Source organism: Pseudophryne corroboree, chromosome 8 (genome assembly GCF_028390025.1).
Source record: "Pseudophryne corroboree isolate aPseCor3 chromosome 8, aPseCor3.hap2, whole genome shotgun sequence".
NCBI lineage: Eukaryota > Metazoa > Chordata > Amphibia > Anura > Myobatrachidae > Pseudophryne > Pseudophryne corroboree.
Window position 1 is genome coordinate 139728723 of NC_086451.1, and position 27351 is coordinate 139756073.

Sequence of the window (27351 nt, forward strand, 5' to 3'; positions counted from 1 at the left end):
TAGAGAAGTGGAACCTAGATGGTATTTGGTAACGGGGGCACACTGCCTCAATAAATTGTCTAGTTCCCTGTGAACGAACGGCGGATACCGGACGCACGTCTAACACCAACATAGTTGTCAAGGCCTCAGTTATCCGCTTTGCAGCAGGATGACTGCTGTGATATTTCATCTTCCTCGCAAAGGACTGTTGAACAGTCAATTGCTTACTGGAAGTAGTACAAGTGGGCTTACGACTTCCCCTCTGGGATGACCATCGACTCCCAGCAGCAACAACAGCAGCGCCAGCAGCAGTAGGCGTTACACGCAAGGATGCATCGGAGGAATCCCAGGCAGGAGAGGACTCGTCAGAATTGCCAGTGACATTGCCTGCAGGACTATTGGCATTCCTGGGGAAGGAGGAAATTGACACTGAGGGAGTTGGTGGGGTGGTTTGCGTGAGCTTGGTTACAAGAGGAAGGGATTTACTGGTCAGTGGACTGCTTCCGCTGTCACCCAAAGTTTTTGAACTTGTCACTGACTTATTATGAATGCGCTGCAGGTGATGTATAAGGGAGGATGTTCCGAGGTGGTTAACGTCCTTACCCCTACTTATTACAGCTTGATAAAGGGAACACACGGCTTGACACCTGTTGTCCGCATTTCTGTTGAAATAGTTCCACACCGAAGAGCTGATTTTTTTGGTATTTTCACCAGGCATGTCAACGGCCATATTCCTCCCACGGACAACAGGTGTCTCCCCGGGTGCCTGACTTAAACAAACCACCTCACCATCAGAATCCTCCTGGTCAATTTCCTCCCCAGCGCCAGCAACACCCATATCCTCCTCATCCTGGTGTACTTCAACACTGACATCTTCAATCTGACTATCAGGAACTGGACTGCGGGTGCTCCTTCCAGCACTTGCAGGGGGCGTGCAAATGGTGGAAGGCGCATGCTCTTCACGTCCAGTGTTGGGAAGGTCAGGCATCGCAACCGACACAATTGGACTCTCCTTGTGGATTTGGGATTTCGAAGAACGCACAGTTCTTTGCGGTGCTACTGCTTTTGCCAGCTTGAGTCTTTTCATTTTTCTAGCGAGAGGCTGAGTGCCTCCATCCTCATGTGAAGCTGAACCACTAGCCATGAACATAGGCCAGGGCCTCAGCCGTTCCTTGCCACTCCGTGTGGTAAATGGCATATTGGCATGTTTACGCTTCTCCTCCGACAATTTTATTTTAGGTTTTGGAGTCCTTTTTTTACTGATATTTGGTGTTTTGGATTTGACATGCTCTGTACTATGACATTGGGCATCGGCCTTGGCAGACGACGTTGCTGGCATTTCATCGTCTCGGCCATGACTAGTGGCAGCAGCTTCAGCACGAGGTGGAAGTGGATCTTGATCTTTCCCTAATTTTGGAACCTCAACATTTTTGTTCTCCATATTTTAATAGGCACAACTAAAAGGCACCTCAGGTAAACAATGGAGATGGATGGATACTAGTATACAATTATGGACGGACTGCCGAGTGCCGACACAGAGGTAGCTACAGCCGTGAACTACCGTACTGTGTCTGCTGCTAATATAGACTGGTTGATAAAGAGATGTCGTAGTATGTATGTATGAAGAAGAAAGAAAAAAAAACCACGGGTAGGTGGTATACAATTATGGACGGACTGCCGAGTGCCGACACAGAGGTAGCCACAGCCGTGAACTACCGTACTGTACTGTGTCTGCTGCTAATATAGACTGGTTGATAAAGAGATGTAGTAGTATGTATGTATAAAGAAGAAAGAAAAAAAAACCACGGGTAGGTGGTATACAATTATGGACGGACTGCCGAGTGCCGACACAGAGGTAGCCACAGCCGTGAACTACCGTACTGTACTGTGTCTGCTGCTAATATAGACTGGTTGATAAAGAGATGTCGTAGTATGTATGTATGAAGAAGAAAGAAAAAAAAACCACGGTTAGGTGGTATACAATTATGGACGGACTGCCGAGTGCCGACACAGAGGTAGCCACAGCCGTGAACTACCGTACTGTACTGTGTCTGCTGCTAATATAGACTGGTTGATAAAGAGATGTCGTAGTATGTATGTATAAAGAAGAAAGAAAAAAAAACCACGGTTAGGTGGTATACAATTATGGACGGACTGCCGAGTGCCGACACAGAGGTAGCCACAGCCGTGAACTACCGTACTGTACTGTGTCTGCTGCTAATATAGACTGGTTGATAAAGAGATGTCGTAGTATGTATGTATGAAGAAGAAAAAAAAACCACGGTTAGGTGGTATACAATTATGGACGGACTGCCGAGTGCCGACACAGAGGTAGCCACAGCCGTGAACTACCGTACTGTACTGTGTCTGCTGCTAATATAGACTGGTTGATAAAGAGATGTCGTAGTATGTATGTATAAAGAAGAAAGAAAAAAAAACCACGGTTAGGTGGTATACAATTATGGACGGACTGCCGAGTGCCGACACAGAGGTAGCCACAGCCGTGAACTACCGTACTGTACTGTGTCTGCTGCTAATATAGACTGGTTGATAAAGAGATGTAGTAGTATGTATGTATAAAGAAGAAAGAAAAAAAAACCACGGGTAGGTGGTATACAATTATGGATGGACTGCCGAGTGCCGACACAGAGGTAGCTACAGCCGTGAACTACCGTACTGTGTCTGCTGCGACTGGATGATAAATAATGATATAAAAAATATATATATATCACTACTGCTGCCGGACAGGTATATATATTATATAATGACGGACCTGCTGGACACTGTCTGTCAGCAGAATGAGTTTTTTATAGAATAAAAAAAAAAACACCACACAAGTGAAGTCACACGACGAGTGTTTAACTTTTTCAGGCAATCACAATATAGTATACTACTAACTATACTGGTGGTCAGTGTGGTCAGGTCACTGGTCAGTCACACTGGCAGTGGCACTCCTGCAGCAAAAGTGTGCACTGTTTAATTTTAATATAATATGTACTCCTGGCTCCTGCTATAACCTATAACTGGCACTGCAGTGCTCCCCAGTCTCCCCCACAATTATAAGCTGTGTGAGCTGAGCACAGTCAGATATATAATATATACATAGATGATGCAGCACACTGGGCTGAGCAGTGCACACAGATATGGTATGTGACTGTCTTGTACTCCTGGCTCCTGCTATAACCTATAACTGGCACTGCAGTGCTCCCCAGTCTCCCCCACAATTATAAGCTGTGTGAGCAGAGCACAGTCAGATATATAATATATACATAGATGATGCAGGCATGCAGCACACTGGGCTGAGCAGTGCACACAGATATGGTATGTGACTGAGTCACTGTGTGTACCGTTTTTTTCAGGCAGAGAACGGATATATTAAATAAAACAACTGCACTGCTGGTGGTCACTGTGGTCAGTCACTAAACTCTGCACTCTCTTCTACAGTATCAGCCTCAGGTCAATCTCTCTCTCTCTCTCCTAATCTAAATGGAGAGGACGCCAGCCACGTCCTCTCCCTATCAATCTCAATGCACGTGTGAAAATGGCGGCGACGCGCGGCTCCTTATATAGAATCCGAGTCTCGCGAGAATCCGACAGCGTCATGATGACGTTCGGGCGCGCTCGGGTTAACCGAGCAAGGCGGGAAGATCCGAGTCGCTCGGACCCGTGAAAAAAAACAAGAAGTTCGTGCGGGTTCGGATTCAGAGAAACCGAACCCGCTCATCTCTAGTTAGAAGGTTGGAGGAGATTTTCAAATAGGTACCTGGGGGGAGTGATTAGAAAGAATTAGTGGGACAACTAGAGAGCGAAGAAAGGAGGGATGTAGAAAATAAGATTTTACTCACCGGTAAATCTATTTCTCGTAGTCCGTAGTGGATGCTGGGAACTCCGTAAGGACCATGGGGAATAGACGGGCTCCGCAGGAGACTGGGCACTCTAAGAAAGAATTAGGACTACTGGTGTGCACTGGCTCCTCCCTCTATGCCCCTCCTCCAGACCTCAGTTAGGGAAACTGTGCCCGGAAGAGCTGACACTACAAGGAAAGGATTTGGAATCCCGGGTAAGACTCATACCAGCCACACCAATCACACCGTACAACTCGTGATAACTATACCCAGTTAACAGTATGAATAACAACTGAGCCTCACTGAACAGATGGCTCATAACAATAACCCTTTAGTTAAGCAATAACTATATACAAGTATTGCAGACAATCCGCACTTGGGACGGGCGCCCAGCATCCACTACGGACTACGAGAAATAGATTTACCGGTGAGTAAAATCTTATTTTCTCTGACGTCCTAGTGGATGCTGGGAACTCCGTAAGGACCATGGGGATTATACCAAAGCTCCCAAACGGGCGGGAGAGTGCGGATGACTCTGCAGCACCGAATGAGCAAACTCAAGGTCCTCCTCGGCCAGGGTATCAAACTTGTAGAATTTTGCAAACGTGTTTGATCCCGACCAGGTAGCAGCTCGGCAAAGTTGTAAAGCCGAGACCCCTCGGGCAGCCGCCCAAGAAGAGCCCACCTTCCTCGTGGAATGGGCTTTTACCGATTTAGGATGCGGCAGTCCAGCCGCAGAATGTGCAAGTTGGATCGTGGAGCAGATTCAGCGAGCAATAGTCTGCTTAGAAGCAGGAGCACCCAGCTTGTTGGGTGCATGCAGGATAAACAGCGAGTCAGTCTTTCTGACTCTAGCCGTCCTGGAAACATAGATTTTCAGGGCCTGGACTACGTCCAGCAACTTGGAAGTCTCCAAGTCCTGAGTAGCCGCAGGCACCACAATAGGTTGGTTCAAATGAAACTCTGATACTACCTTAGGGAAAAATTGGGGACGAGTCCTCAATTCTGCCCTGTCCATATGGAAGATCAGATAGGGGCTTTTACAGGACAAAGCCGCCAAATCTGACACCCGCCTAGCCGAAGCCAAGGCCAAAAGCATGACCAATTTCCACGTGAGATATTTTAATTCCACGGTCTGAAGTGGCTCAAACCAATGTGATTTTAGGAAATCCAACACAACGTTAAGATCCCAAGGTGCCACTGGGGGCACAAAAGGGGGCTGAATATGCAGCACTCCCTTAACAAACGTCTGAACTTCAGGCAGCGAAGCCAGTTCTTTTTGAAAGAAAAGAGACAGGGCCGAAATCTGGACTTTAATGGATCCCAATTTTAGGCCCATAGTCACTCCTGATTGTAGGAAGTTCAGAAATCGACCCAGCTGAAATTCTTCTGTGGGGGCCTTCATAGCCTCACACCAAGCAACATATTTTCGCCATATGCGGTGATAATGTTTTGCTGTCACATCCTTCCTAGCTTTTATCAGCGTAGGAATGACTTCAACTGGAATGCCCTTTTCCATCAGGATCCGGCGTTCAACCGCCATGCCGTCAAACGCAGCCGCGGTAAGTCTTGGATCAGACAGGGCCCCTGCTGTAGCAGGTCCTGTCTGAGAGGCAGAGGCCAAGGGTCCTCTGAGATCATTTCTTGTAGTTCCGGGTATCAAGTCCTTCTTGGCCAATCCGGAACGATGAGTATAGTTCTTACTCCTCTTTTTCTTATTATCCTCAGCACCTTTGGTATGAGAGGAAGAGGAGGGAACACATAAACCGACTGGTACACCCACGGTGTCACTAGAGCGTCCACAGCTATCGCCTGAGGGTCCCTTGACCTGGCGCAATATCTTTTTAGCTTTTTGTTGAGGCGGGACGCCATCATGTCCACCTGTGGCCTTTCCCAACGATTTACAATCAGCTGGAAGACTTCTGGATGAAGTCCCCACTCTCCCGGGTGGAGGTCATGCCTGCTGAGGAAGTCTGCTTCCCAGTTGTCCACTCCCGGAATGAACACTGCTGACAGTGCTATCACGTGATTTTCCGCCCATCGGAGAATCCTTGTGGCTTCTGCCATCGCCATCCTGCTTCTTGTGCCGCCCTGTCGGTTTACATGGGCGACCGCCGTGATGTTGTCTGACTGAATCAGCACCGGCTGGTTTTGAAGCAGGGGTTTTGCCTGACTTAGGGCATTGTAAATGGCCCTTAGTTCCAGAATATTTATGTGTAGGGAAGCCTCCTGACTCGACCATTGTCCTTGGAAGTTTCTTCCCTGAGTGACTGACCCCAACCTCGGAGGCTTGCATCCGTGGTCACCAGGACCCAGTCCTGTATGCCGAATCTGCGGCCCTCGAGAAGATGAGCACTCTGCAGCCACCACAGCAGAGACACCCTGGCCCACGGGGACAGGGTGATCAGCCGATGCATCTGAAGATGCGATCCAGACCACTTGTCTAACAGATCCCACTGAAAGATCCTTGCATGGAACCTGCCGAATGGAATTGCCTCGTAAGAAGCTACCATCTTTCCCAGGACTCGCATGCAGTGATGCACCGACAGTCCGACACCTGTTTTGGTTTCAGGAGGTCTCTGACCAGAGATGACAACTCCTTGGCCTTCTCCTCCGGGAGAAACACCTTCTTCTGTTCTGTGTCCAGAATCATACCCAGGAACAGCAGACGCGTCGTAGGAACCTGCTGCGACTTTGGAATATTCAGAATCCAGCCGTGCTGTTGTAGCACTTCCTGAGATAGTGCTACTCCGACCAACAACTGCTCCCTGGACCTCGCCTTTATAAGGAGATCGTCCAAGTACAGGATAATTATAACTCCCTTCTTTCGAAGGAGTATCATCATTTCGGCCATTACTTTGGTAAATACCCTCGGTGCCTTGGACAGACCAAACGGCAACGTTTGGAATTGGTAATGGCAGTCATGTACCACAAACCGGAGGTACACCTGGTGAGGTGGGTAAATGGGGACATGCAGGTAAGCATCCTTGATGTCCAGTGATACCATGTAATCCCCCTCTTCCAGGCTTGCAATAACCGCCCTGAGCGATTCCATTTTGAACTTGAACTTCCTTATATAAGTGTTCAAGGATTTCAAATTTAGAATGGGTCTCACCGAACCGTCTGGTTTCAGTACCACAAACATTGTGGAATAGTAACCCCGTCCCTGTTGAAGGAGGGGAACTTTTATTATCACCTGCTGGAGGTACAGCTTGTGAATTGCCGCCAGCACTACCTCCCTGTCCTGGGGAGTAGTTGGCAAGGCTGATTTGAGGTAACGGTGAGGGGGAGACGTCTCAAATTCCAGCTTGTATCCCTGAGATACCACTTGTAGAACCCAGGGATCCACCTGTGAGCGAACCCACCGGTCGCTGAAGTTCCGGAGACGGGCCCCCACCGCACGTGGCTCCACCAGTGGAGCCCCAGCGTCATGCGATGGATTTAGTGGAAGCAGGGGAGGATTTTTGTTCTTGGGAACTGGCTGTATGGTGCAGCTTTTTCCCTCTACCCCTGCCTCTGGGCAGAAAGGACGCGCCTTTAACCCGCTTGCCTTTCTGGGGCCGAAAGGACTGTACCTGATAGTACGGTGCTTTCTTAGGCTGTGAGGGAACCTGAGGTAAAAATGTCGACTTCCCAGCTGTTGCTGTGGAAACGAGGTCCGAGAGACCATCCCCAAACAATTCCTCACACTTGTAAGGCAAAACCTCCATGTGCCTTTTAGAATCCGCATCACCTGTCCACTGCCGAGTCCATAATACTCTCCTGGCAGAAATGGACATTGCATTAATTCTAGATGCCAGCCGGCAAATATCCCTCTGTGCATCTCTCATATATAAGACTACGTCTTTAATATGCTCTATGGTTAGCAATATAGTGTCCCTGTCAAGGGAATCAATGTTATCAGACAGGGAATCAGACCACGCTGCTGCAGCACTGCACATCCATGCTGAAGCAATAGCAGGTCTCAGTATAGTACCTGAGTGTGTATATACAGACTTCAGGATAGCCTCCTGCTTTCTATCCGCAGGCTCCTTTAAGGCGGCCGTATCCTGAGACGGCAGTGCCACCTTTTTTGACAAGCGTGTGAGCGCTTTATCCACCCTCGGGGATGTCTCCCAACGTAACCTGTCCTCTGGCGGGAAAGGGTACGCCATCAGTAACTTTTTAGAAATCACTAGTTTCTTATCGGGGGAAGCCCACGCTTCTTCACACACTTCATTCAACTCATCTGATGGGGGAAAAACCACTGGTTGCTTTTTCTACCCAAACATAATACCCTTTTTAGTGGTACCTGGGTTAATGTCAGAAATGTGCAACACATTTTTCATTGCCGTAATCATGCAACGGATGGCCCTAGTGGAATGTACATTAGTCTCGTCATCGTCGACACTGGAGTCAGACTCCGTGTCGACATCTGTGTCTGCCATCTGAGGTAGCGGGCGTTTTTGAGCCCCTGATGGCCTTTGAGACGCCTGGGCAGGCACTGGCTGAGAAGCCGGCTATCCCACAGCTGTTATGTCATCGAACCTTTTATGTAAGGAGTTGACACTGTCGTGTAAAACCTTCCACATATCCATCCACTCTGGTGTCGACCCCGCAGGGGGTGACATCACATTTATCGGCACCTGCTCCGCCTCCACATAAGCCTCCTCATCAAACATGTCGACACAGCCGTACCGACACACCGCACACACACAGGGAATGCTCTGACTGAGGACAGGACCCCACAAAGTCCTTTGGGAGACAGAGAGAGAGTATGCCAGCACACACCACAGCGCTATATAAACAGGGATTTACACTACACAAAGTGATTTTCCCTATAGCAGCTATATAAATACAGTTTGCGCCTAAATTTAGTGCCCCCCCTCTCTTTTTTACCCTTTGAGCCTGGAAACTGCAGGGGAGAGCCTGGGGAGCTGTCTTCCAGCGGAGCTGTGAAGAGGAAATGGCGCCAGTGTGCTGAGGGAGATAGCCCCACCCCCTTCATGGCGGGCTTCTCCCGCTCTTTTGTTAATATTATGGCAGGGGATTTTTTGCACATATATGGTTTATTAGACCATATTATGTGCTTTTTGCCAATTTAAGGTACTCTAATTGCAGCCCAGGGTGCCCCCCCCAGCGCCCTGCACCCATCAGTGACCGGAGTATGTGGTTTGCATAGGGAGCAATGGCGCACAGCTGCAGTGCTGTGCGCTACCTTAATGAAGACCGGAGTCTTCAGCCGCCGATTTCCAGGAAGTTCTTCTTGCTTCTGGCTCTGCAAGGGGGACGGCGGCTCGGCTCCGGGACCGGACGACCGAGGCTGGGCCTGTGTTCGATCCCTCTGGAGCTAATGGTGTCCAGTAGCCTAGAAGCCCAAGCTAGCTGCAAGCAGGTAGGTTCGCTTCTCTCCCCTAAGTCCCTCATAGCAGTGAGTCTGTTGCCAGCAGATCTCACTGAAAATAAAAAACCTAATAAATACTTTCTTTACTAGAAGCTCAGGAGAGCCCCTAGTGTGCAACCAGCTCGAGCCGGGCACAGATTCTAACTGAGGTCTGGAGGAGGGGCATAGAGGGAGGAGCCAGTGCACACCAGTAGTCCTAATACTTTCTTAGAGTGCCCAGTCTCCTGCAGAGCCCGTCTATTCCCCATGGTTCTTACGGAGTTCCCAGCATCCACTAGGACGTCAGAGAAACTATAATGGAGGTGGAGAGGGGGGAAGGAGAAAAATAGTCAGTGATGGTAATTTAAGGAAAACTAAAATTCCTAAGGAAACGTTATCTACAACATAACTTGCGGATCAAGGAATTACTAAACTTAAGTGTATTATTGCAAATGCAAGAAGCCTAACAAGTAAAATGGGGAATTAGAAACAATTGCACATAATGACCAATATGATATAATAGTCATTACAGAGACATGGTGGGTTGATTCTCACGACTGGGCAGCAAACATGGAGGGGTACACCCTCTTCAGGAGAGATAGGACTAATAAAAAAGGAGGGGTGTTTGTCTTTATGTTAAGCCATTCTTAAAACCGTATTTAAAGGAGGTAATTTACGAGGGGACTGGAGATAACGTGGAGTTATTATGGGTTGAGATTTCAGGTGGGGGGGGGGGGGGGTAAAGATACAAAAAAGCTTTTAATAGGGACATGCTATAAACCGCCAGATATCAGTGTGTCTGACGAATTACAACTCTTGCAGCAAATCAAAAAAGCTGCAGGAATGGGGATGTCATTATCATTGGGGACTTTAATTACCCGGACATAAATTGAAACACCGAAACAGTAAATACAGCTAGGGGTAACAGGTTCTTAAACATGCTTAAAGATCATTACTTGTCCCAGGTAATCGAGGAACAAACAAGGCATAGGACTATACTGGACCTAGTACTAACTAATAATGAGGAGATAATATCAAATACTAAAGTAGGGGAGACCTTAGGAAATAGTGATCATAATATGATCACATTCGATATCAGCTTCCAAAAACAACACTTTAAGGGTCTAACTAAGACTTTTAACTTTAGAAAAGCTAATTTCGACTTGCTGAAATAAGCAATGAAGGACATAAACTGGGAAATTGTATTTCATGGTAAGAATATGGCTGAAATGTGGGATGTTTTTAAAACTGTGCTCAAAATGTACACTCATTTGTTTATTCCCAAGGTCAACAAAAACAGGAGTAGTAAATTCAAACCGATGTGGCTTAATAAGAAGGTCAAGGAAGAAATGGATAAAAAGAGATGTGCTTTCAAAGCATTTAAGTCTGACGGGAAGGCGGAATCATGCCAGTTCTACAATGAATGTAACAAAAAAAGCAAAAAAGAAATCAGAGCCGCTAAAATAGAAAACGAAAAACAAATCGCAAAGGAGAGTAAAACAAACCCCAAAAAGTTATTTAAGTATATAAACAGTAAAAAGTTAAAAAAAGGAGACTATTGGGCCATTAAAAGGCGAGTTGGATATCTTGATTAATGATGATAGGGAAAAAGCAGATTTATTTAATAAATTCTTTTCATCAGTATTCACGAGAGAGGACAGGTTGACGAGAGTAAAGCACAACATAAGCTTTAATTACGACCCGTTGCTAAATACTTGGTTAAGCGAGGAAGAAGGCCAGGAGAGACTAAGTAAAATTAAGATAAATAAATCTCCTGGGCCAGATGGACTTCACTCCAGGGTTCTTATGGAACTTAACGCAGAGCTATCGAGACCCCTATATTTGATTTCATGAGTCAATTACATCAGGTATGATACCGAAGGACTGGCATACAGCAGAGGTAGTCCCAATATTTAAAAAGGGTATTAAAACTCATCCCGGTAACTATAGACTGGTAAGTTTGACATCTATAGTGGGGAAAATACTGGAAGGAATATTAAGGGATAGCATACTAGAGTACTTGGATACCTCCAAGGTTATTACTAGGAATCAGCATGGTTTTATGAATGACAGGTCATGTCAAACTAACTTAATAAGCTTCTACGAGAATGTGAGTGATAATATTGATCAGGGTAAAGCAGTGGATGTGATCTTTTTGGACTTCGCTAAGGCCTTTGACAAAGTCCCACATAAGAGACTAATTTTCAAATTAAGAGAGCTTAGGGTAGAAAACACTATTTGTACTTATGTGAAAAATTTTGCTGTACAACAGGGAACAGCGAGTGGGGATTAATGGGATGTTCTCTGAATGGGCCTCAGTGCTCAGTGGAATACCGCAGGGTTCAGTACTAGGGCCATTGCTGTTTAACATATTCATTAATGACCTAGGATTGGGCCTAGAAAGCACAGTGTCAATTTTCGCACACGATACTAACTATGTAGAGTAATTAATTCAGACAAGGATGTTGAGTCTCTACAGAATGATTTATCTAGACTTGAGGTCTGGGCAGACAAATGGAGAATGAGGTTCAAATGTAATGTTATGCACTTTGGGACTAAGAACAATAGGGCAGCCTATAAACTAAATGGGGAAAATGTAGGGATAACGGTAGTGAAAAAAGATTTGGGGGTGCTCATTGATAATAGACTTAGTAGTAGTACGCAATATCAAAATGCAGCAACAAACGCAAATAAGGTGTTAGTATGCATAAAACGGGGAATGGAGACAGAGATGAGAGTGTAATCCTGCCACTGTATAAATAATTGGTGCGGCCACATCTGGAATATTGTGTACAGTTCTGGGCACCTCACTATAAAAAAGATATCTTGAAACTCGAAAGGGGTGAGCCCCCAAACTGGTTAAGGGGTTAGAGGTACTGAATTATGAGGAAAGACTTAAAAGGTTAGATTTGTTTACACTGGAAAAGAGGCGTTTGAGAGGGGACATTATTAATATTTATAAATACATAAAAGGACAATACAAGGATTTATCAAACAATCTGTTTATCAAGAAAATGCAATGTAGGACATGAGGACACCCCCTGAGGTTAGAAGAAAAAAAAAATTCATACACAACGGATAAAAGGGATCTTCACAGTAAGAGCAGTAAGGATTTGGAATTCTCTGCCAGAGAAGGTAGTAATGGAGGATTCAATCAATAAGTTTAAAAACGAATTAGATAAATTCCTAGCACAAAGAAATATCCAAGGATAAAGCATTTAATTAATATAAATTTTTATAATACAGGTTGAACTCGATGGACATTTGTCTTTTTTCAACCTCAACAACTATGTAACCCTAAACACCCCTTCCTAAAGCCGAAACCTAACCCTTCCTCCCCCCGCAGCCAACCCTAACCTTCCCCAGGGGTGCCTAACCCTAAGTCCCCCTCCCCACAGTCTAATATTGCCCCCCTCCCTACACACACAGCCTAAACCTAACACACACACCCCGGCGTGACAAACACTTGTTCTTCATAAATGTCTGAGGTTGCGGCGCCGGCAATCCAAGCAGTGTCGGGATTCTGGTGTCGGAATTTCGACTGCCGGGATCCTGACAGCCGCGGGGTGTGGAATGGTGTGTGCTGTGCAGACCATTGTGGTGCCCTGGGGTGAAAACAAAGTGTTTTGAAATGAGCACCAAGTGTGCATCCAGGGTGGAGATTCACTGTCACCAAACACACATAGAACAAAAGTATCAAGGCCGTATTCAATTAGCCATGAAAATTAATGTGATTGCCGTTTTCACAGACTTTTTTGCAGGGATCCGCACTCCCGTGATTCGAATATTCAATTTCAAATTCACAAAAACTGGATCACTGTGAAAACTGTTGTCAGAGTGGAAAGTGAAAAATGGGTAAATCTGCCTGTACCCTCCAAAAAACCTAAACTAACCTCATATAACAGTATAGAACCGTGGTTCACAAACTTTTTTAAATCACGGCGCCATAGAGTATCAGAATTTTTTTTCATGGCACCCCTAGGTCAAAAGTTTATCATTGAGAAATTTAAAAAAACATATTAAATTAAGTAAATTGTTGCTCATTGTAAGGGAGCTTGTATTTCAAAGTGTAGCTTGGATTTGTAAGTGTATGTGAGTTGGAATCAGCAGAAGGTGTGAGGAGAAAGCCAGTGGGAGGTGGTTGAATCAGTTATGAGTAATCAGGAGGAGGAGGGGCTGATTAAAGCAGCTGGCTGAGAGCCTATATAATCAGTGATCAGACTCATTTGAGCGTGCTCATTGTAAGGGAGCTTGTATTTCAAAGTGTAGCTTGGATTTGTAAGTGTGTGTGAGTTGGAATCAGCAGGAGGTGAGTTCTGATTATTCTCTGTCTATCCATATAGGGATAGTAATATTGTGGGAGAAAGTTAATCTGAATCTGATTGTTTGTATCTGTACTGTTTGTTTTTTTAAAAGAAAAAAAAAGGTGTGAGGAGAAAGCCAGGGGGAGGGGGTTGAATCAGGTGTGAGTAATCAGGAGGATGAGGGGCTGATTAAAGCAGTTGGCTGAGAGCCTATATAATCAGTGATCAGACTCATTTGAGCTTGCTCATTGTAAGGGAGCTTGTATTTCAAAGTGTAGCTTGGATTTGTAAGTGTATGTGAGTTGGAATCAGCAGAAGGTGAGTTCTGATTATTCTCTGTCTATCCATATAGGGATAGTAATATTGTGGGAGAAAGTTATTCTGAATCTGATTGTATCTGTACTGTTTTTTTTTAAAAAAGGTGTGAGGAGAAAGCCAGGGGGAGGGGGTTGAATCAGGTGTGAGTAATCAGGAGGAGGAGGGGCTGATTAAAGCAGCTGGCTGAGAGTCTATATAATCAGTGATCAGACTCATTTGAGCTTGCTCATTGTAAGGGAGCTTGTATTTCAAAGTGTAACTTGGATTTGTAAGTGTATGTGAGTTGGAATCAGCAGAAGGTGAGTTAGAATACAGAAAAAGGTGAGTTTTATAATACGCAATCAGGAACACACATATTTGCAATACCATTAAACTTCTGGTGAGGCTGCAAGGGGCTGACCTTGTGAGTGAGAGGGTCTCTTACTTGGTGTAGCAGAGGGGCTGTGATTGTGCGTGTGTGAGGGGCATTTTTTTTTTTAAGCAGGAGCCAGAAGCCGAGTGAAAAGGAGGTGCAGTGACCTGGAACAACTGCAACTGCTAGGTGGGTATCGTGCCCTGGAAGCCCAGGTAACTGATCTAGAGCAGACTGTTACGCGACTGAGGGATATCTACAATCTCGAGCGAAGTTTAGATAGAACGGTGGAGGAGTTGCAGAAGGGGTCACTGGTAGATGAGGAAAATCAGGTAGGCAGTTGGGTCACTGTTAGAAGGGAGAAAAAGAGGGGGAGGCACAACATCACGGATCTATCAAACCCGAACAAATTTGCCCGATTGGACGAAGATTCGGTGGATGATAGCGACAAAATAACGGAGCTGGAGGAGACTGCTCACTCTAGCAACCGGAGGAGTGGTCCCTCTGGCTCAGATGGGATGAAAGCTAGAGAGGCGACCAGGCAGATGGTGGTGGTAGGGAACTCTATCATTAGGAAGGCAGATAGGGCAATCTGATAACGGGACCGTGATCGCCGTACGGTCTGTTGTCTCCCGGGTGCTCGGGTATGGCACATCGCGGACCAGGTAGATAGATTGTTGGGAGGGGCTGGGAAAGACCCGGCAGTCTTGGTGCACGTTGGCACCAATGACAAAGTTAGTGGTAGGTGGGATGTCCTTAAGAAAGATTATAGGGATTTAGGCCAGAAACTAAAAAAAAGGACCTCTAAGGTAATTTTCTCCGAAATTTTACCAGTGCCACGCGCTAGCCCAGGGAGACAGAGGGAGATTAGGGAGGTAAATGTGTGGCTCAGAGACTGGTGTAGGAAAGAGGGGTTTGTGTTCTTCTCAGTCAGGCGCCATCTTTCTTCTCGTGACGAATTGCACCTGAATGAGGAAGGGGCTGTGGTGCTGGGGGTAGGATGGTTAGTAGGTTGGAGGAGCTTTTAAACTAGGAGCCTGGGGAGAGGGTTTAGCTAGAAACTATGGGTCATGCAGCGAGTATAGTAGGGATGGTGTTAGTGAGATAAATGGGGGTGGAGAAGGGGGGAGGGAAAGTGCAGCCGGTAAGGGTATTTACATGGGTTCTATTAAGGGTGTTAAGAAAGGTATTGCTAAAGCATTAAATAATAACAATTATGTGTCATCATTACAGACTATAGAAAATGTACGGGATTTAAGGGAAAATACTTATGTCAGGGCGGTGATTTTAGACGGGAACATTGGGTTGACCAAAGAGAAAAGTAAGGTGGGCAATACTAAGTACGGTGGGGTTGGAGAGGGAGCAAGAAGGACAGACTGTATCAGTAACTGTACGGATGCACTAGTTAACCAGGATGGGAAATCTTTCGGAAAACAAACAAATAAAGGAACCGATAAACTAAAATGTATGCTTGCAAACGCAACAAGTCTAGCAGGTAAAATGGGGGAATTGGAATTGTTAGCATCAAAGGCTGAGTATGACATTATAGGTATTACGGAAACATGGTGGGACGACTCTCACGACTGGGTTGCTAAATTGGAGGGGTATTCTCTTTTTAGGAGGGACAGGGCTAACAAAAAGGGAGGAGGTGTATGTCTTTATGTTAAACCATCACTTAAACCATACCTAAAGAAGGTTATCTATGAGGAGACTGGCGATAATGTGGATTCACTATGGGTAGAAATCTCAAGTGGGGGAATTGATGCAAAAAAACTAGTCATAGGCACGTGCTACAAACAGCCGGATATTAGCATACATGAGGAAGAACAACTATTGCAGCAAATCAAAATGGCTGCGGGATTGGGGGACATCCTTGTCATTGGGGATTTTAATTACCCGGATATAAACTGGAGTAATGATTAATGTGCTAAAGCGAGGGGCAGCAGGTTCTTAAATATGTTTAGGGATCACTACTTGTCTCAATTAGTCGAGGACCCAACTAGGGGTAAAACTACCCTGGATCTAGTAATTACTAACAATGTGGACATTATATCAAACACTAAAGTTGGGGAGACTTTGGGTAACAGTGATCACTATATGATCACATTCGACATCAGTTTCAGGAAACATAGCTACAGGAGTTCCACCAAAACTTTTAACTTTTGGAAGGCTAATTTCAGTATGCTTAGATGTGCACTTAATGACATAGAGTGGGGAGGTACTGTTTAATAACAAGAACACTTCGGAAATGTGGGATATTTTAAAAGGGTTGCTGCATAGCAATATTCATAACTTTATTCCCATGGGCAGTAAACGCAGGAGCATTAAACTCAAACCGATGTGGCTTAACAAGAAGGTTAAGGCAGAAATGGATAAAAAAAAGCGGGCTTTCAAAGCATTTAAATCTAATGGAAAGGAGGAGTCTTTCAAGTATTACAAGGAGTGTAATAAGAAAAGCAAAAAAGCAATAAGAGCAGCTAAAATGGAAAATGAAAAGCAAATCGCTATAGAGAGTAAAACCAATCCTAAAAAGTTTTTTAAATACATAACCAGTAAAAGGTTAAAAAAGGAGAGTATAGGTCCATTAAAAGATGAATTAGGAGAATTGATAAATGATGGCGAAATAAAAGCGGAAATATTGAACAAATTCTTTTCCTCAGTATTTACCAGTGAAGAACTGATGGTGGGAGTAGAGCATAACAATTGTGACAGTAATGATTCATGGTTAGATACTTGTTTAAGCAAAGAAGTAGTCCGGGAGAAACTAAGCAAAATTAAGATTAATAAATCACCTGGTCCTGATGGGCTTCACCCGAGGGTTCTTATGGAGCTCAGTTCACAACTAGCACGACCCCTATACTTGATTTTCAATAGTTCAATTAGATCAGGCATGGTACCGAAGGATTGATCGTATAGCTGAGGTAGTTCCATTATTTAAAAAGGGATCCAAAAATCTTCCGGGTAACTTCAGACCGGTTAGTTTGACGTCTATAGTGGGGAAAATATTGGAAGGAATTCTAAGGGAAAGCATACAGGAGTATCTACAGACCGCTAGGATTATTAGCAAAAACCAGCATGGGTTTGTGAGGGACAGGTCATGTCAGACTAACCTAATTAGCTTCTGCGAGGAAGTGAGCAATAATCTTGATCAAGGAAAAGCAGTGGATGTGGTCTTCCTAGATTTTGCAAAAGCCTTCGATACAGTTCCTCACAGGAGACTGATGATCAAATTAAAGGAGAGTGGCCTAGGAAAAACTATTTGCACATGGATAAGCAGCTGGTTGGATAGCAGGGTACAGCGAGTAGTGGTCAACGGGAAGTCCTCAACCTGGTCCCCAGTAGTCAGCGGAATACCACAAGGGTCCGTACTCGGACCACTACTGTTCAACATATTTATCAATGACCTAGAAATAGGCCTGGAAAGCACAGTGTCAATCTTTGCAGGTGATAGTAAACTGTGTAAGGTAATTAAATCAGAATTGGATGTGGAGTCCTTGCAGAATGATCTATCTAAACTTGAACTCTGGGCGTCTAAATGGAAAATGAGGTTCAATACAGACAAATGCAAGGTTATGCATTTTGGGACTAAAAACAAACTTGCATCCTACATATTAAATGGGGAACGTCTAGGGGAAACAGAGTTGGAAAAAGATTTGGGGGTATTCATTGATAATAGGCTTAATAACCGTACACAATGTCAAAACGCAGTGAAGAAGGCAAGTAAGGTGCTAGTGTGCATAAAAAGGGGAATTGAGACAAGGGACTCGGATGTAATCCTGCCGCTGTATAAGGCATTGGTACGTCCACACCTGGAGTATTGTGTTAAGTTTTGGGCACCATTGTATAAAAAAGACATCAGTGAACTCGAAAGTGTTCAAAGGCGAGCTACTAAATTGATTAAAGGCCTAGAAGGACTGGACTATGAGGAAAGACTTACTAGGCTGAATATGTATACACTAGAAAACAGGCGTCTAAGAGGAGATATTATTAATATCTTCAAATATGTAAAGGGACATCAAAGAGTTATCAGAGGAATTATTTATTAAAAGAATACAGTTTAGGATACATGGGCACTCGCTGCGACTGGAGGAGAGAAAGTTCCGAACGCAACGGAGGAAAGGGTTCTTCACTGTTAGGGCAATCAGGATGTGGAATTCCCTGCCAGGGAAGGTGGTAATGGCGGACTCTGTAATTGGATTTAAAAAAGGAATGGATAAATTTCTGAATGAAAAAGCTATCCAAGGTTATCAATAGAACGGCCGATTTATCGCCCAGTGTGTACGGGCCTTTAGTGGGAATGTGTGTACGAACACTCACACTAGCAACATTAAATAACAAGTAAGGGGAGTGCAATAGCAGGAGCTGGCACAGCGTTGTAGGTGAGAGTACTGGGAGCTTGTGCTCCCACTACCTGTTACTGCAGCTTGGTGAAGTGGCGGTGGAAGTGGAAGCATGCGTACGCATGCTGCCGCCGTTAATAGCCCACAATGTGAAAAGATGTGGTGGCGGGAGGCTGCCATCACAGCAACGTCACTGTATGCAGCCTCCCGCAGCAAGGATATGTATGGAGACATATGTAAGCATATAATTGGGTCATTTTACACCACTTTGAAAAAGTTATTAAAAACAAAAAAGATTACCAGAAAGCCTAAAAAGACTTGTCCCACTCATAAAGTGACCCACTATACCAGTCCCATACCTTGTTCCCCACTTCCGTCATTTTGCACTTTTTTCACCCCAAAAATGACATGTCATTATTGGCAGTGGCGTCACAAGGGGGGTGCGGGGGGTGCGGCCCGCTCCCGGGTGTCACCCGCCGAGGGGTGACACCAAAATGCCGGCTCCTGCAGAGTGACAGAAGCCGAGTGCTGCACTGTTATATTATGTGCAGTACTCGGCTCCTGTCACTGTGTAGGAGCCAGCACTGCAGGGACAGCACCTCCCGGGAGTGAGCCCTCACCTCCCACACCCCCCAGTTGAAAAAAAAAAAACGGGTGTCGGGACGCGAAGCCCCGCCCCTTCGCAAAGCCCCGCCCCTTTGTGTGCCTGCAATAATCTAAAAACGGGTTCCGCCCGTAAAGCCGCGCCCCTCTGTTTAAGCCACGCCCATTCCCGTGAAGCCCCGCCCCTTTATACTCGTTTCCGCACCAGGTGTCACAGAGGTGAGTGACGCCTCTGATTATTGGCCAATTAAAAATACAGTAATTAAAAACTTATAAGTGCCTAATTAGTCATTCAGGAGGGTGTCCCAGGGGTTCTGAATCCCGACATTTTTAACTTAAAAGATGGATTTTTCCCAACTTTTCACCTGCTCAGATGTGGTGAATTCACTTTGCGGTAAAAATCCTTTTTCGTGAACAATTGAAAAGACACTTTTTACAATTTCCTGTAAATTTGCATTGTTTTACAGCGAAAATGACTTTTTGCGACTAACTGAATTTGGCACTTAATGTTCTAGATACAAAATTTTATGAAAAACCTATTGAATGTACAGTATAAGAATACACATATTTACTTATTATGTTTTTAAGTGATTAAACTTTGTCCTAACACATTTTTTAAAACATTTTTTTTCTTATTAATTGTAGTGATCTAATAAACTGGAAAGTATAACCAAATTTATTATAGGTGCTTGTAAAGTATCCCAACCTCCTAAAAAAAAAAAACCAGATATTACAAATGACACATTTAATGTTCAAGACAGTACTTTCATTGTGAACCAGTAAATTTTTAATATTCAAAATTCATTATTTGTCTGCAGTTTATTTTTTAAATAAAAATGGAAAAATGCTGCTTGTATAAGTATACAATCCCAGTCCTAAGGAAGCTCATACAGATCTGTCCACTTACATCTAGCCTCCCTGCACATTAAACAGCCCTTTTAGTCACTCCATGCTGTGGCGTTACTCAGTAGCGGCGAGCATCTTTAGTGCAACTATTCAATTAAAATGCGTCTTATTCACAAAACTAAGCGAAGAGGATGCAGCATGCCTATATTCTGTGTGTCACCGTGGCTGTATCTGCTGATGAAATGCTACAGTACAGTGTTTTCCTAGAAAACACTGTAATGTAGCATGTCTTATACAGTTACAGCCGCAGTAGCACACCGCATATAGGCATGCCACATATATTAATCAACAGAAGCTGCTTGTGCATCCTTTTCACATAGCGATTTTCGGTAACAAATGATGCTAACAGAATTGCACAGGACCTGTTAGCTCACTCACATCAGGGATCTCCCACTACGTGGCGTTTTGAGGTAAGATGTATGAGGACATATCTGTAGTTTACAAAGATGAAAGATATTGCCCTAACAATTGGCTTTCAATTACCCTTTACTTGTCAGTCATTACAAAAGTTCAGCTTTTTTCTGGATAACAGATACTCTAATTGAACTAACAATGGCCAGCCTGAATCTGAGGTAATGTGTGAAAATGACCAAATAGAAAATTACAAAAAATAAGATTTTAAACCTACCGGTAAATCTTTTTCTCCTTGTCCGTAGAGGATGCTGGGGACTCCGTAAGGACCATGGGGTATAGACGGGCTCCGCAGGAGACATGGGCACTATAAAGAACTTTAGAATGGGTGTGCACTGGCTCCTCCCTCTATGCCCCTCCTCCAGACCTCAGTTAGAGAAACTGTGCCCAGAGGAGATGGACAATACGAGGAAAGGATTTTGTTAATCTAAGGGCAAGAGTCATACCAGCCCACACCATCCACACCGTATAACCTGGAATATACACAACCAGTTAACAGTATGAACAAAACTGTATCAGCTAAAGACTGATCTCAACTGTAACATAACCCTTATGTAAGCAACAACTATATACAAGCCTTGCAGAATTTGACCGCACTGGGACAGGCGCCCAGCATCCTCTACGGACTAGGAGAAAAAGATTTACCGGTAGGTTTAAAATCTTATTTTCTCTTACGTCCTAGGGGATTTCTGGGGACTCCGTAAGGACCATGGGGATTATACCAAAGCTCCAATACGGACGGGAGAGTGCGGATGACTCTGCAGAACCGATTGAGCAAACATGAGGTCCTCATCAGCTAGGGTATCAAACTTGTAGAATTTTGCAAAGGTGTTTGAACCCGACCAAGTTGCCGCTCGGCAAAGCTCTAATGTCGAGACGCCTCGGGCAGCCGCCCAAGAAGAGCCCACCTTCCTAGTGGAATGGGCCTTTACCGAATTTGGTAACGGCAATCCAGCCGTAGAATGAGCCTGCTGAATCGTGTTACAGATCCAGCGAGCAATAGTCTGCTTAGAAGCAGGAGCGCCAACCTTGTTGGCTGCACACAGGACAAACAGTGCGTCTGTTTTCCTAACCGGAGCCGTTCTGGCTACATACATTTTTAACGCCCTGACCACATCAAGAGACTCGGAATCCTCCAAGTCCCGCGTAGCCACAGGCACCACAATAGGTTGGTTCATATGAAAAGAGGAAACCACCTTAGGCAAAAATTGAGGACGAGTCCGCAACTCAGCTCTATCCACATGGAAAATCTGATAGGGGCTTTTATGAGACAAAGCCGCCAACTCAGACACTCGCCTTGCCGATGCCAAGGCCAACAACATGACCACCTTCCAAATGAGATACTTTAATTCCACGGATTGAAGAGGCTCAAACCAGGGAGACTTAAGGAATCGTAACACCACGTTAAGGTCCCATGGTGCCACTGGAGGCACAAAAGGAGGCTGGATATGCAGCACTCCCTTCACAAAAGTCTGGACTTCTGGGAGAGAAGCCAATTCCTTCTGAAAGAAAATGGATAGGGCCGAAATCTGAACCTTAATGGAGCCTAATTTTAGGCCCATATTCACCCCAGTCTGTAGGGAGTGGGAAAAACGGCCCAGATGGAAATCTTCCGGAGGAACATTCTTGGTTTCACACCAAGAGACATACTTCCTCCAGATACGGTGATAATGTTTCGCTGTCACCTCCTTCCTAGCCTTTATCAGAGTAGGGATGACCTCGTCCGGAATGCCCTTCCCTGCTAGGATCTGGCGTTCAACCGCCATGCCGTCAAACGCAGCCGCGGTAAGTCTTGGAACAGACAGGGCCCCTGTTGCAACAGGTCCTCTCTGAGAGGAAGCGGCCACGGATCTTCTGTGAGCATTTCCTGTAGATCCGGATACTAGGCCCTTCAAGGCCAATCTGGAACAATGAGAATTGTCTGTACTCCTTTTCGTCTTATGATTCTCAATACTTTTGAGATGAGAGGAAGAGGAGGGAACACATAGACCGACTGAAACACCCACGGTGTCACCAGGGCGTCCACTGCTACTGCCTGAGGGTCCCTTGACCTGGCACAATACCTCGGAAGCTTTTTGTTGAGGCGTGACGCCATCATGTCTATTTGAGGAAGTCCCCAAAGACTTGCTATTTCTGCAAAGACTTCTTGATGAAGACTTTACTCTCCTGGATGGAGATCGTGTCTGCTGAGGAAGTCTGCTTCCCAGTTGTCCACTCCCGGAATGAATACCGCTGACAGAGCGCTTACGTGATTTTCCGCCCAGCGCAGAATCCTGGAGGCTTCCGCCATTGCCACTCTGCTCCTTGTCCAGCCTTGGCGGTTTACATGAGCCACGGCTGTGACGTTGTCTGATTGAATCAGATTCAGAACCGGTAGGTCGCGAAGAAGATTCTCTGCTTGACCGAGACCGTTGTATATGGCCCTCAATTCCAGTACGTTGATGTGTAGACAAGCCTCCTGGCTTGACCACAGTCCCTAGAAGTTTCTTCCCAGTGTGACTGCTCCCCATCCTCGGAGGCTCGCGTCCGTGGTCACCAGAACCCACTCCTGAATGCCGAACCTGCGACCCTCTAGAAGGTGAGTACTCTGCAGCCACCACAAGAGAGATACCCTAGCCCTGGGGGACAGGCTGATCTTCTGATGAATATGTAGATGGGACCCGGACCACTTGTCCAGAAGGTCCCACTGAAAAGTCCTCGCATGGAACCTGCCGAAGGGAATGGCCTCGTAAGACGCCACCATCTTTCCCAGAACTCGAGTGCATTGATGGACCGACACCCTTTTTGGCTTCAACAGGTCCCTGACCAAGCTCTGGAGTTCCTGGGCCTTTTCCATCGGGAGAAAATACCTTTTTTGTTCCGTGTCCAGAATCATGCCTAAGAAAAGCAATCGGGTCGTTGGAACCAACTGTGACTTTGGTAGATTGAGAATCCAGCCGTGCTGCTGCAACACCCTCAGGGAGAGTGACACGTTGTTCAGCAACTGTTCTCTCGATCTCGCTTTTATCAGGAGATCGTCCAAGTATAGGATAATTGTGACTCCCTGCTTGCGCAAGAGCACCATCATTTCCGCCATTACCTTGGTGAAAATCCTCGGGGCCGTGGAAAGTCCAAACGGCAACGTCTGGAATTGGTAATGACAATCCTGTACAGCAAACCTCAGGAACGCCTGATGAGGAGGATATATGGGGACATGAAGGTATGCATCCTTTATGTCCAGAGACACCATATAATCCCCCCCTTCCGGGCTGGCGATGACCGCTCTGAGCGATTCCATCTTGAATTTGAACCTGTTCAAGTATAGGTTTAAGGATTTTAAATTCAGAATGGGTCTGACCGAACCATCCGGTTTCGGGACCACAAACAGGGTTGAGTAGTACCCCGTCCACTATTGAAGCAGGGGAACTTTGACCACCACTTGTTGAAGACACAGTTTTTGAATTGCACTTAAAACTACCTCCCTCTCTGGGGAAGAAGCTGGTAGGGCCGATTTGAAAAACCGGCGAGGAGGCACATCTTCGAATTCCAGCTTGTAACCCTGGGAAACAATTTCTATTGCCCAGGGATCCACCTGTGATTGAACCCAGATGTGGCTGAAAAGTCGAAGACGTGCCCCCACTGGGGCGGACTCCCTCAGCGGAGCCCCAGCATCATGCGGTGGATTTAGTAGAAGCCGAGAGGACTTCTGCTCCTGGGAACTAGCTGTAGCTGGCAGCTTTTTCCCTCTGCCCTTACCTCTGGCGAGAAAGGAAGATCCCCGTCCTCTTATGGATTTATGTGACCGAAAGGACTGCATCTGATAATGTGGCGGTTTCTTTGGCTGTGAGGAAACATAAGGCAAAAAAGCGGATTTACCTGCGGTAGCTGTGGAGACCAGGTCCGTGAGACCTTCCCCAAATAAGTCCTCACCCTTGTAAGGCAAAACCTCCATATGCCTCTTTGAGTCGGCATCACCCATCCATTGGCAGGTCCACAGGGCTCGCCTAGCAGAAATCGCCATGGCGTTTGCTCTGGAACCCAGTAGGCCAACGTCTCTCTGAGCATCTCTCATATATAGGACAGCATCCTTTATATGACCCAAGGTCAGTAAAATGGTATCTTTATCCAGGGTATCAATGTCAGCAGACAAGGTATCTCTCCACGCTACTACAGCGCTACAAACCCAATAAGGCCATTTGGAGAGACAGAGAGAGAGTATGCCAGCACACACCCAGCGCCAATGACCCTGGAAAACAATTTCCCAGACACACAGCGCTTTAATATTATTCAATATACCTTCACTGCCAAATTAAGTGCCCCCCCTCTCTTTTTAAGCCCTCTGTCACCGTGTTCAGCAGGGGAGAGTCCGGGGAGCCAGCTTCTCTGCAGTGTGCTGTGGAGAAAATGGCGCTGGTCAGTGCTGTGGAATCAAGATCCGCCCCCTCAGCGCCGGGCTTCGGTCCCACTCAAAAATACAATACTGGCGGGGGATTTGTATATATATTACCTCCGCAGCCCATATATACTAAAATGCCAGCCTAGAGGTTTTATATTGCTGCCCAGGGCGCCCCCCCCTGCGCCCTGCACCCATCCGTGCCTCAGTGTGTGTTGTGTGTGGGAGCAATGGCGCTGCGCGTTACCGCTGCGTGTTACCTCAGTGAAGATCAGAAGTCTTCTGCCGCCTGTGATGTTTTCTTTCTTCTAATACTCACCCGGCTTCTATCTTCCGGCTCTGCAAGGAGGACGGCGGCGCGGCTCTGGGACGAACGGCAAGGGTGAGACCTGCGTTCCGATCCCTCTGGAGCTAATGGTGTCCAGTAGCCTAAGAAGCAGAGCCTATCACTTAAGTAGGTCTGCTTCTCTCTCCTCAGTCCCACAATGCTGGGAGCCTGTTGCCAGCAGGGCTCCCTGAAAATAAAAAACCTAACAAAATTCTTTTAATCAGAGAAACTCAGGAGAGCTCCCCTGTAGTGCACCCAATCTCCTCTGGGCACAGGATCTAACTGGAGGAGGGGCATAGAGGGAGGAGCCAGTGCACACCCATTCTAAAGTTCTTTATAGTGCCCATGTCTCCTGCGGAGCCCGTCTATACCCCATGGTCCTTACGGAGTCCCCAGCATCCTCTAGGACATAAGAGAAATAAAAGATAATGTTACAGACATGCACAAGATAGGAAAAGGCTACAAAATAATATACAATGAGCACTGTTTGTTCCACTGTTAGGAAAATAAATGGACCTAAGCACAGCTGTCCCTCAAAGGCCAACTATCACTTTGAAGGGGCTACAGAGTTTGGTGACTGAGACTGGATTTAAGGTGCGCCAGTCAACCATATTAAGAGATCTTCACAAGATTGGCTTGTATTGAAGAGTGGCTAGAAAGAAGACGTTAGTGAAGAAAAAAACGTACCGGAGCACATCTGAAGTTTGCAAGGAAACATCAGAGTGGCCCAGATAATATGTGGGTTGAGGTTTTGTGTACAGAGGGGACAAATTTGTGCTTTTTGGCTCCAATACAACAAACTGTGTGTGATGCAAATCTAACTGCCAATCCTTCAGCAAACACCAGCCCAACAGTTAAGTATGTGGGTAGTAGCATCATGTTGCGGGAATGCTTTTCCTCTGTGGGACTGGGTAAGTTGTTAAAATTGAAGAACTTATGGATGGTGGAAAATATAGGTTGTTACTAGAAGACATGCTGCTTCAGTCTGTTGGAAATATAAAGTTTGGGAGAAAGTTCACCTTTCAGGAAAATGGTAAAAGACCAAAACAATGCTGTTGTGTTTAAACAATAAAAAAGGTGCATGGTCTACAATGACCAAGTCAAAGAGTATTCGGCGAGGAAGCCAACACTATGTCACCAGTGGGTATGTCAGCTTCTAATACTGGCCAGGATCCCAACACAGGAGTAATGTTACTTAGAGCATTTTGCCCGTGAGGGTATAATAGTTTTAAACATGCTGCTTACCACAATAAATTTAGTCTACCACTAAACTCTGACATCAGCAATCTCTCTATTTTGCTTTTCTCTCATCTTCTCACTTTACCAATAATAATTCCATTCAATGCTTTATGTGACCTCCAGGATTACGGGCCTAATTAAGCATGGATTGCTGAGGTGCAGAAATTACTATTCAGCCATTTCTGCACTTCTGCGATCACAGTTTAAGAGCCACCAGGGGCATTTGCAGGGCAGGCCGCTGCAGCTGCGTGACACAGCCGCTGCGACCCGAAACATGGCAGCCCAGCAACTACCTAATATGCGAGCGATTCGCTGTTTAGCAAAGTGCTCGCATTCCGGTGGGGGAGAGGGGCCTGTTAGAAAAAGGAGTTGTAGTTTTGCGATTTTTTGCAAAACTACATCTCACGCTGAATTAGGCCCTATGTCTATTAAACATGCAGTAATTTGAATGGTGGGCCTCTCTCATAATTTCCGAGAAAGGAGAGAGGGAGAGCTCAGTCTATTGTCTCCGTTAGTGTTCATTTAAAACTGTTTATATGTCAAATTGTGATGTTCATTATTTGGTTATTCTTATATAAATATTGTTTCATAGAATTTTCCATTAAATAGTATAAGAACGTTTATTAGGGAACAATGCATCTTCCTCACCTCCAAAGTCTGGCCGCAGGCGGATGTCATATCCCTTCAATAATTTGTCCACAGTTTTCTTCACCACAGATATATTCCCAGTATGTGGGCTGAAAACGTAAAATGAAAATATGTAAAGAAAGGATAAACAGCAAGTATATGAGTGGTGAATGTTTTTGATAGTTCATGGAAGTATTTTTTAAACAGCAGCGATCTGTTATACATTTTTATCACCATTAAGATCTTGCAGGTTTTAACAGCAATAGACAAATGCTACATTATGGGGCAGATTCAATTAAGCACAAGCAGATGTATTAAGCCTGGAGAAGCGATAAAGCAGTGATAAGTGCAAGGTGATAACGCTC

General features: G+C 45.5%; 1 protein-coding gene across 2 annotated transcripts in view; it reads right to left on the reverse strand.

Annotated features, from left to right (window-relative positions):
* The window catches only part of LOC134948761 (gamma-aminobutyric acid receptor subunit beta-4), a 644656-nt gene that overhangs the window by 338542 nt on the left and 278763 nt on the right, over positions 1–27351 (reverse strand). For both annotated transcript variants that reach the window (XM_063936970.1, XM_063936969.1), the window contains exon 2: positions 27008–27096. Coding sequence is in view for 1 of the 2 variants with exons in the window: in XM_063936969.1 (XP_063793039.1) it covers positions 27008–27096 (89 nt within the window). In the remaining variant the exon portion in view is untranslated. The remainder of the gene's footprint in view (positions 1–27007; positions 27097–27351) is intronic.